Source organism: Gossypium arboreum, chromosome 9 (genome assembly GCF_025698485.1).
Source record: "Gossypium arboreum isolate Shixiya-1 chromosome 9, ASM2569848v2, whole genome shotgun sequence".
Classification (NCBI taxonomy): Eukaryota; Viridiplantae; Streptophyta; class Magnoliopsida; order Malvales; family Malvaceae; genus Gossypium; species Gossypium arboreum.
Window position 1 is genome coordinate 68,777,878 of NC_069078.1, and position 11,727 is coordinate 68,789,604.

At 37.4% G+C, this 11,727-nt stretch overlaps 1 protein-coding gene across 1 annotated transcript; it reads left to right on the plus strand.

Annotated features, from left to right (window-relative positions):
* The first annotated feature begins 9,201 nt into the window (after positions 1-9,201).
* LOC108455059 (uncharacterized) lies at positions 9,202-10,959 on the plus strand. Its single transcript, XM_017753673.1, has 3 exons — positions 9,202-10,019; positions 10,101-10,233; positions 10,345-10,959. The coding sequence occupies exons 1-3, from the start codon at positions 9,202-9,204 to the stop codon at positions 10,957-10,959; spliced, it is 1,566 nt and encodes a 521-aa protein (XP_017609162.1).
* Positions 10,960-11,727: the final 768 nt, after the last annotated feature.

The following is an 11,727-nucleotide window of genomic DNA, read 5'->3' on the forward strand; positions in this document are numbered from 1 at the left end:
GCAAAACTAAAGTTAAGTTTATAATATCAGAAAAGATTATTAATTAAATTTAGGTTAAATTTTGCTATTAGTCCCTATATGTTGTAGAAGTTGTGGATTTAGTCTTTATACTCAATTTGATCAATTTAATTGTAGTTACTATACTTTTGAGTTGGTCAATTTTAGTCCTGGCCCAAACGGTAACATTTAAAAATATTTGGTTAAATTCAATTACCAATCATGTATTATGAGTACAATTGTAGATTTGATTCATATTCTCCAATTAAATCATTCTAAGTCCCTATATTTTTCTAATTTTAAATTTTTTGTCTTCACGTAAATGACAGTCATTAACCCATTAACTAGATTTTTAATAAGTAATATGTGGAAAAAAACAAGCAACATAGCATTACACATACGATAATATGTTTGGCACATCAAATTTTAAAAATAGCAGAGCTTAATTTAATTAATTTAACAGTTATCATTTGGAGAGAATTAAAATTTAAAATTTGAAAAGTAAAAACTAAAATGACCAAATTAAAATGCAAGAATTAAATCAAAACTTTTACAAAATATAAAACTAAAAACAAAATTTAACTATTAAATTTATAATACTAAAAGAGATCATCAAAATTTAGTCTGGTAGACGAAGATGATAATTTTATTATTATTATTTATATTCTGCACATATACATTTGACGCAGGAGGTTTTGGCACCTCTTAATCTATAGAAAATTTCCAGTTTAGTCACTTTAAACAAAAGACAATTGAATTTATGCCCTTTTAGCCCCTAGATCGAAAATTGTTATTTAGCTCTTTTTAAAAATTGATAATTCAATTCTAAGTTTTTTTTAGTCTTTTGATTACATGAAAATTTATAATTCCCCCATCGATATTCCATTTAAGCCGTTTAACACAAAATTTCTAACTTTATAGTTGATCTAACATATAAAAATATTTGGGTTAAAAATTCTCTTTGGTTCCTCTCAATTTTGATGTTGAGCAAATTAATCTCAACATTTACTTTTTCACCAAATTATCCTATTTTTGATTGATATATAACAAATTTAACCTTTAATTATTATATATTCTATCATTTCAGCCTTGATTCTAAAAAATTATTGAAAATATATATATATATATATATATATATATATATATAAATAAAAAGATGATTGATAGCCTGATGGAGTGCCCTCTCCTTGACCACTAGGCTATAAAAGCTAAAAAAATTTCAAAAATTTTCATTTTCACTCTTCTTTTTCTTCAAAAACAAAAAAAAAAAGGTTCCCCTCCCCTCTCTCAAAGCATCCGGGGCCAGGCCATGTCTTAGGTCGCCGGACCGCCATAAGGTTGCCTCGACTAGTCGTTGGCACCACCGAAGTGGTGGTGGAAACTCGAAAGGTACTCTTTCTTTTATTTTTTTGTATTTTTTATGTGTTTGTAATATATGTATACATGCGAGTAAATAGATTCGAAAATAGAAAATAAAAAATAAAAAAATAAAATAAAATCACCTTAGGTTTTCGGGTTTGATTTCTGGTATTTTGAGTTCTTCCGATTTGGTGCTTTTCTCCTGATTTGTTATTATTTGCTTTGAATCACTGTTTTTTTTATTCAATGTCTCTAAAAAAACCTACAAAGATTGTAAGCAGGCCAATTTGCCCGGCCCATTGCAAACAGAAAACAAAACAAAATGAACAAAAAAAACAAAAAAAAAAAAGTATAAAACCCAAATAAAAATTTAATGTCCTATTACAGTCGAAATCGTTACAATATTCCGTAGCCCAAATACAAGGGCCCAATAACTGGAACAGGCCCAAACGGCTCGAAAATTGAGCCAAGTTTCGGCAAACCCAAAGTCACCCTCTTTCTCTTGCGTCGCAACAGCAGCCGGACAGTAGCTTTATGCCTCCGTACGCCCCTACGTTTCAGCAGCCACACCACGCCCCCGTACACACACCAACACACACCCGTACCTGCAAGAAGACAAACAGAGCAAGAGCTAATCTGAAAGCAAAGAAAAAATTATATTTTTCTTTATTTTTTGATTATTCGGCTATAAAGCTGATGATTTTCGACTGTAAATCTCTCTTTTTTTGGACACAAGCAATACAAACGAATGCATATTAAGCACACGGAAATACAAAATACAAAAAAATCAAGCCGAAATTTTCGAGAGGTGATTTCGAGTTCCATTTTCCTTTTCTTTTTTTGAATAGATCCTCTTCTTCGAGGTTTGAATGTGTTTTAGCAGAAGAAAATAAGAAAAGGGAAGAGTTTACCTGATTACATCTTCGGTTCCGTCATCGGGGTCCCTTGGGCATGGAAACGGAACCAAAAAAGGGGGCTTTGGGTCTCGACGGTGGCGGAGGCACATTATGTGCTGGTGAAACCCAAGAGTCGGCCCTAGGGGATGAAAGTTGCAGCGCTGAAACCCTAATGATTGGGTATTTGCCCTGCAACTGGGAAAAATGGCAAAATGCCATTCATTTTCTTTAAGTCTTAAGCAAAAGACGAAACGGCGCCGTTTCAAGGGGAGGGTCCGAGGGTCGACCCGCTCCAGGAACCGAACTCGTGCCTATACGCAGCAAATGGGTTATTTACGAGCTGAGTCGCTCCTTTTTTTTGCGTGTATATTCAATCACGCCTTGGCTGTTCCGTTTTGTTTTCTTAAATTAGCTCATTAATTTGCATGCGTTTGCACTTTAGTCCGCAGTACAGTATTGCGTATTGAGGGTCTGGATCATTTTCACATTTAGTCCCTGCGCATTCGCACTTGTTACATGCTTCCCCCTTTGTCATTTTGACATTTGTTTCCATTTATACTTTGTCCCCCTTATTTTAATTCCCTTTTAATTAAGTCCCTTCTCTTTATTTATTCATTTTATGGCTTATTATCAATTTTTTAGACGCATTCAATTGTTTTTATCCTTGTTTACTTATTATTCTTTATATATTTTAATGATTTGATTTCGTTTTTTAATCCCTTTTATAATGCTTCTTACATACACTACTGTATATACATATATACTTTATATTAAAGTGATTTTTTCTTTATTTCATATATATTATTATTAACCTTATATTTTTTATATGAGATGGTTTTTTAAGTTTATTCTTATATTTTATTATGTAGTCCAATGTAATATATCTCTTAAATTATTATCATACATATGTTACTAAATCCATGTATTTATACATGTAGTTCTTCTTATATATAAGCATGTTTTTTAAATCTATTATGTATATAATATATAATAAGACTAATCTAGCCCTATATATATTATCACATCTATGTTATTTTACATGCATTTGTTTTTTACACCTATATGTATATATATTAATACACTTATTGCTTTAATAGTTTTTATTTAAAACACTTTTTGCTTTGTGATTTATCAAGTATTTTCTCTCTATATATATATGAAATAATTTTGAAAAGTTATTGTTTCTTTTGTAATTATAAAATTGTATTGTTTGAGTATATCATTACATTATATTGCTTTTGTGTATATATAGTCTATTATTTTAAACGTTTTGATATAAGACTATGCATAATTTTTAGACTATTTTAAGAAATTATATATATATCTTGTTATTAATTTCACGTTTTTTTACAATAAACTTATATGTACATATGTTTTATAAATCTATTTTGTGTGTTATGTCTTGTCATATATCTTTATTATTATTCTTTTATATTATATATATTATTTAAATCATCATGTAGTATCAACTTTTTAAATGTACTTGTGTTTAAAATACTTTACATGCAAGTCGATTCAAACTTTCATTCTATAATGTCTATTTCAAGAAACTATATATCTAGCCTTAGTTCTTTTTTATATATTTACAAATTTGTCAACCTACATTTCATGTGCCCATTTATTCGTCGTCCTTAAAATAATTTTATACCTTATTACATCTTTAATTTGCATTTTGTTTTGTGTATCTAATAGTAGTCATATCATATCATGTCATGCATATTGTCGTTGCATATTTTATTCATTGTTTCATATTGTCATGTTAATTATTCTCCATGCATGGTTGAAATTCAGTTACATTTCCAAACTAGTTATGCTTAGTCATTTAAGTTCTTGTAGTTGATTAAATAAATTGTATTATCTTCATTTTTCTATTGTCGTATTTTTATGCGTACACATATTACCCCATTCATCGTTTTTCACTTGATTTTTGAAATGTGGTTTTATAAAATCCAAATTTTATGATTAATTTCGTCTTGTTTCAAATCAAATTGATGCGTTTTAAACTAGTTTCACAACTATTAAGAATTCTTTAAAACGAAGGCGATATTCGATACTTGGTAATTCGTGGAATCGTGCCCTAACATGTTGGGTAGCAATTTCTCGTTTTCTCAAAGTAATCGAAGGTCCCTTTTGAATTTTGCCCATGTCTTTTAAAAATCCCTTAAGCGAATGTGATATATGATATTTGGCAATTCATGGAATCGTGCCCTAACGTGCTGGGTTGCAATTTCTCATTTGCTTAAAATAATCAAATATCCCTTCAAAATTTCATTCATGTCTTCTAAAAATCCATTAAAACGAAGGCAATATTCGGTGTTTGACAATTCGAGAATCATGCCCTATCGCGCTGGGTTGTGATTTCTCGTTTGCTCAAAACAATCGAATATTCCTTTAGGTTTTCACTCATGTTTGTTAAAAACCTTCCAAAATAAAGGATGTTCGAGGTTTAGTGATTTGAGAATCGTGCCCTATCATGCTAGGTTGCGCTTTTTTATTTGTTCTAAACGATCGAAGATCCCTTTGGAATTTCACTCACGTTTTCTAAAAACCCTTTAAAACGAAAGAAATGTTCGATGTTTGACAATTCGGGGAATAGTACCCTATCGTACTGGGTTACAATTTCCCGTTTGTTCAAAATAATCGAATATCTCTTCAGAATTTCACTCATATTTCCTAAGGTGAGGCAATGTTCAATGTTTGGAAATTCGAGGAATCGTGCCCTACTGTGTTGGGTTTCGGTTTTTTGTTGGACCAAATAGTTGGACATCCTTTTGTAATTTTCAAGTTATAAACTTTCGGACGTCGAAGCAAGAAGATTTTGGCAACCAACTCGGGTTACTTAAATGTTCTTAAAAAAGAACCACATTTCAAAAACATTTTTTATTTTAGACATAAGGACAGTATCTAATCAATTTGGTACCAATTTTGGGCGTAGTGAGGGTGCTAATCCTTCCTCATACGTAACCGAATCCCGAGCCCGTTCTCTCGTATTTTCATAGACCAGGATCGTTATTTTAGTAAACCAAAATGTTTTATTGCAATAACCAAATTCTTAGGTGACCCGAGCACACAAACAAAAGATCGGTGGCGACACCATATTTCAGTTTTTCAAAAGTCGATTCCCCATTTTCCATTAAATTTAAATTTTTAAATTTTCACAAAGGGTGGTTTCGACAGCATGGCGACTCCGCTGGGGACCTTTAAGAGAGTCTAGCCATAAAATCGATTATTTGCTGTCCTTCTGTCAAAAATCAAAAACTTGTTTTGAAAACCATGATTGCATTCGTTTGTATGAGTGTTATGGTTCGGATCTCGTAGAATAGTATTGCATTTCATTGCGTGACCGCTGTGGTCACGCCTTCTAGGTGGGAGTAAGAAACTACGCTTTCGTGAGATTTTCACCTCCACATGGGCTAGTGGATTGCTTTCGGGGTACATTCGTACCTATGATTTCGTGAGATTTTCATCTCCGCATGGTCATAGGGAAATGTATCCCCCGAATCGAACTCGATCTATATGAGCCTATAATGGGTGAGGATTGAGGAATCTGCTGGTTTGGGTACCTTATCTCTAGAACCGAACCACATATAATGAACCTTAGGAGCTATCCATGGGTGGAACCGCGTCGAGCCTTAGTACTTACCCGTTGTAATTATCGTTTATGTGCTTGCATTTTATCATTATTATGTGATACTAACCAGTGTCTTGTTTTGATTATTTTTTTTGCATGACATTGTATACTAAAGGAGGTGTTGATTCGTATTCAATTACTAAATTAGAAAGTTTGGCATGGAGAATGAATTTCTTAGTAAAGTCGAGGATAACGCGGTCGTTCATGCATGGTCAGAGAAGCTACAATCAGAAAAAGGGGATAGATTGGCAGAAGGATATATATCAGAGTTGCAAGATTTCACTCGCGTCAATGTAGCACAGAATGAGCTGCAAGAGTTGAGGGATATTTGGACTAGTTGGGATGAAGGGACCAAGCAGTTGTTTTATCAAAGCTACGGTGATATATCCTACTTGCTAGACATTAGAGTGGATAAACATCTGTTCTGAGTTATGGCGCAGTTTTGGAATTCTGCTTACAAGTGTTTCACTTTTGGAGAAGTGGATTTAGTACCTACCATGGAGGAATACACTACTCTGCTCAAGTGTCCGAAAATTCAAGTCAGAAAAACTTATGCCCGGGCTTTTAGTGGTCAGACTTTTGTGAAGAAATTGATGAGTATTTCCGGGATGAACGAGCCTTGGGTCACTGCTCGAATTCAACAAAAAAGAGATAGTAAATGTATCCCTTAGGAGAATTTGCGAGATTTGATCTTGACGCATCCAGACGAAAGAAAGAGGGTCGACATCTTCACCTTAAGCATCTACGGATTGGTAATTTTTCCTAAGGCTTTGAGGCACATGGACGAGGCAGTCATTGACTTATTCAATCGCCTTGAGAAGGGAATCACACCGGTACCGACGATATTGGCCGAAACGTTCAGATCTTTGAGCTCATGCCGGAAGACAGGCGAGGGGCAGTTTATTGGTTGTGTACAATTATTGATGGTATGGTTTCATGGGAACTTTTAGAAGGTAGACAAGGTTTCTTATCGGGTCTTTTTCGAAGGTTACTCCCCGCTGAAAAAGGAGGCAGCTATACAAAGAAGAGAGGATATCTCGGAGGAGAAGTGGATGAAAATTCTTCAAAACCTCAAGGAGGGGGATATCGAGTGGAGAGCTTATTGGATGGTTCCTGATGAGATCATGTACCAATGTGGTAACTTTGATTGGGTTCCTTTGTTAGGAATTTGGGGAGCTACCAGGTATACTCCAGTACTTGCGTTGAGGCAATATAAGTCGAGGTAGTTTGTACCCACGACTTACGGACTTGCTCAGAGTGAATTCTCTTTTAAAGGTGCTCACTATAAGAAGAAAGTTCAGGAGCTATCAGATGCTTGGAAGCAAACTTGTTGGATGAAGAGGTTGGTTGTCGGTTCCATGGTAACACCCGAGTATGACGGATGGTTTAAGAATAGGGTTAATGATAACGTTCCTAGGCCAAGTTTAGAGAATGCTTGACCTATGGGAGAACAATTACAAGTCGCCCCATCAGAATTGGAAATTATAAGGTAAGATTTCGAGAAGAAGAGTTCGGAGCTTGGGAAGAAGATCGAACAATTGGAGGAAGAGAAGATGCACCTAAGATTAGACGCTGATGTCCAGAGGTCAGAGGCTGAAAAGTGGAGAAAAGGGAAAACTAAGGCCGAAGAAGATCTAGACAGCTTGAAGACTGACTATAAGAAATTACGTCTGTCTTTGAGGACTGCGGGTTAGGTAAGACTTCCGAACAATGGCGCCATGAAATTCGAGAAGAAAAGACCAATGCCGACTAGTGGGAAAGGAAATATCGAGAAGCTTAGGCACGAAACGAAGATTTAAAGAAGAGTCTGTCGGAAAGTAGAAATGAGCGAGATGAATTAAGGGCTAGAGTGGCAGAACTCGAGAAGTCTCTACATCAGTACTGAAACTGCAACACCGCAATGGAATTGAGGGCAAGCTTGAGCAAGATAGAAGAAATGAAAGGAAGAATAGAAGAATTAGAGGCGTCACTGTAAAACTGTGAGATGCGGATCTAGTTTTTCGAGGCAAATGAGGACCATTGGAAAGAGCAGCTTCACCATGCGTAAGACCAGGTCAGAAACAGATATTACCTTATGGAAGAAGCCATAACTTAGATTCGGGAGGTAGCTGACTACTTGCAAGCTTTAGCGGTACAGGCAGACACACTGAGCGTGAAGTATGAGTTGGAATCGGATCGCGGACAGGAGCTGGCCTCGTTGCTTAGAAAAGTTAAGACTTTGAGTGTTAGAGCGAAATTTTATCTGTAACTCAACTTTATGTAAAAGATTTTATTTTCAAGTGAAATTTTCTAAAGGCAATTGAATCAAAATTGATACCTCTTTTGCATTCATGCATTTGCATTACATCATATCATTATGTATTAAAGGTCATAAGAGGTTTCTAATTAATTAATTAAAAATCATTTCAGTAACCTAGAAACCAACGAAAACCAACCAAACACGCACCCCTACGGTACAAGAAAAAAGTCAATGGATAAAAGACTTGAGAAATTGGAGCAAATGCAAAAGGACATGCAGGAACAAATGCAGTCTCAGATGCAAGAGTAGCTAGCCAAGATTCAACGAGAGATGAAGGAGCAAATGATGGAGTCCCAGAAAGAAATGATGACCCAGTTATCCCAATTTCTATTGGGAGAAACGGATAAGGGAAGGGGCCCCATGGACAAAGTTGAGGAAACTAAAGAAGATCTTCAGTACCCCTTGGCTTCACTCTGACACATGTACCGATGAAGCCCGAGATTAATCTACTAAAACCATCTGTCACGATCATGCCTCAGTCGGTTCAGGCCGGACCTTCAATACCAATGAACTTCCAAACCGGCTCAGGCTCTAACTTTGTCAACAACTTGAACCAACCCGAACCATCCACCCGTTCTCGATTTGGATGAAGTTGCTGATGAAGAAAAGGCGAGGATAGATTTGCAAAAACAATTGGAAGAAAGGTGTAGATAGCTTGAGGAAAAATTCAAAGCCATGGAAAGCACGGATCATCATTAAAGGATTGATGCCAAGGACCTGAGTTGGTCCCAGATTTAGTCATTCCCCCTAAATTCAAAATGCCTGAATTCGAGAAATACAATGGAACAAGCTGCCCTGAAGCCCACATCACTATGTTCTGCAGGCGAATGATGGGATACGTTAACAATGACTAGCTATTAATCCACTGCTTTCAAGATAGTCTGGTCGGGGCTGCATCTAAGTGGTATAACCAATTAAGCCGCTCTAAAATTAACTCGTGAAAGGACCTGGCTCAGGCCTTTATGAAACAATACAATTATGTGACGGACATGACCCCAGACAGAATCACTCTCTAGAACATGGAAAAGAAATCCAATGAAAGTTTCAGACAGTATGCACAAAGGTGGAGAGAGGTGGCCATACAAGTTCAGCCGCCACTTCTAGAAAAGGAGACAACGATGCTCTTTATCAACACATTGAAGGCCCCTTTTATCACTCATATGTTGGGAAGCGCCACCAAAAGCTTCTCTGACATAGTGATGATGGGGGAAATGATCGAAAATGCTGTGAGGAGTGGTAAGATAGAATCGGGAGAGAGTGTTAGGAAGTCGGCCTCGAGGAAAAGAGATAACAAAGTGAACAACACGAGCACATTCAACAAGGGTCAATCCAAGTCATTCACCGTAAATCAACCCAAGATGGTGACCACCAATCAGCAAAGCTCTGTAAGACAAGAATCCAACACGAGAGAGAACACAGAGAGGCCACAGTTCACCCCTATACCCATGACGTATAGGGAGTTGTACCAGAACCTGTTCAACGCTCGTGTAGTGTCCCCTTTTTACCTAAAGCTTCTACAGCCCCCGTATCCCAAATGGTATGACACAAACTCCCAATGTGAATACCACGCGGGAATCACCGGGTACTCAATCAAAAACTGCACTGCGTTCAAGAAAGTAGTCGAAAGACTCATTAAGATGGGGATCATAAGGTTTGACAAACCAGCAGTATCCAACGTAGCAGGAAACCCACTCCCCAATCATACCGACCAAGGAGTGAATGGGATAAGCGAAGGCAAGAACAAGAAGGTCAAAAGTGAGGTTAGAGAAGTCAGGACCCCATTGAGACGGGTGTGGAAGGAGATGGCCAAGCGAGGATTTATCGCGTTGGATTCGAGGTAAGAATCTAAAGAAGAGAGTAACTACTGCGAGTTTCACAATGAGGTGGGGCATGAAATCCAAGAGTGTGTGGGATTCAGGGCCCTAGTACAGAACATGATGGATAATAAGGAAATGGAATTCTATGAAGAGATCGAAGACCCCGTAGAGGGAGATATATGTGCGTCGGAGGGAGAATCGACGACACAGAATCAAACAGCTAACTATCCCGTGGTTATCATATCGAGACCTAAAAATAATGAAGCTAGAGTACAAATGCCACCGAGGGTCATAATCCAAAGACCTGCAGTCTTCCCCTATAAAGACAGCAAAAAGGTCCCATAGAATTATGATTGTAACGTGACGATTCCGGGAAAAGAAAGCCTGGTGGATGCTTTAAAAGAGGGTCAAGACAGGGGCTCCTATACACGTAGCGGGAGACGTTACGATACAACAAATGAGGAGGTACAACCCGTAAAAGGAAAAGCCCCAGTGGTCGAAAAAATAAAGGAAAAAGTAACCAAATCTGTTAACGAGCCAGTTAACGAAGAGGAGGCCAAGGAGTTTTTAAAATTCCTAAAGCATAGTGAATACAGTATGGTGGAACAGCTATGTAAACAGTCGGCTCGTATCTCGATGCTAGCCTTACTTCTAAGCTCGGAAGTTCATCGCAGCGAATTGATGAAGGTCTTGAATGAAACATACGTTGCCAACGATATCTCCGTTAACAAACTAGACTATTTAGTTAGTAACATCAGTGCTGACAATTATATTTTCTTCAATGATGATGAGATACCACCCAGGGGCATGGGGTCGACTAAAGCTTTGCATATCACCACGCGTTGTAAAGGGTATACGCTGCCAGGTGTACTAATTGACAATGGTTCGGCCTTGAACGTCTTGCCCTTGACTACACTTAACAGATTACCTGTAGACAGCTCTCACATGAAGGAGTACTAGATTATAGTGAAAGCATTTGACGGCACGGAGAGAAAGGTGATTGGCAGAATCGAGGTACCTCTTTAGATCGGGCCACACACATATGAGGTGGATTTCCTAGTAATGGATATCAAGCCCTCATATAATTACTTATTGGGGAGGCCCTGGATACATTCAGCCGGAGCACTGCCTTCGTCGTTGTACCAAAAGTTGAAGTTGGTATCAGAGGGGTGGCTGATAACGATCAATGCTGAAGAGGATATCATTGCAACTGTGAGCAATAATGCGCCCTATTTGGAGACAGATGACGAAGCAATCGAATGCTCATTTCGATCTTTGAAATTTGTTAATACAACATTCATCACCGAAGGAAGTAAGATTTTGGTGCCAAAATTGTCCAAAACCACGAGGATGAGCCTACAGTTGACAGTTGGAAATGGGGCCCTACTCGGAAAAGGACTTGAGAGACATCTACAAGGAAGGGTTGAAACGCCAGCGTTGAAGGAGAAGAGAGACCACTTCGGCTTAGGATTTAAGCCAGATGCAAGGCAATGGAGAAAAGAGCTGGAAAAAAAGCAAGAGAGAAGGAGAGTACGGTTAACGGGGGAGGAAATCAAATGGGAACCAATGATATTCCCCCACATATCGAAAACCTTTGTGTCCGGAGGAATCATTCATCCTGAGAGAGGTACGACAATGAAGGGAGCCATAGAAGAAAGGCTAAAAAGCTTGGATATCAATGCCACATATGACGAAGAGGCTGGAGGAGAAAATTTGTCGGGCATTTGC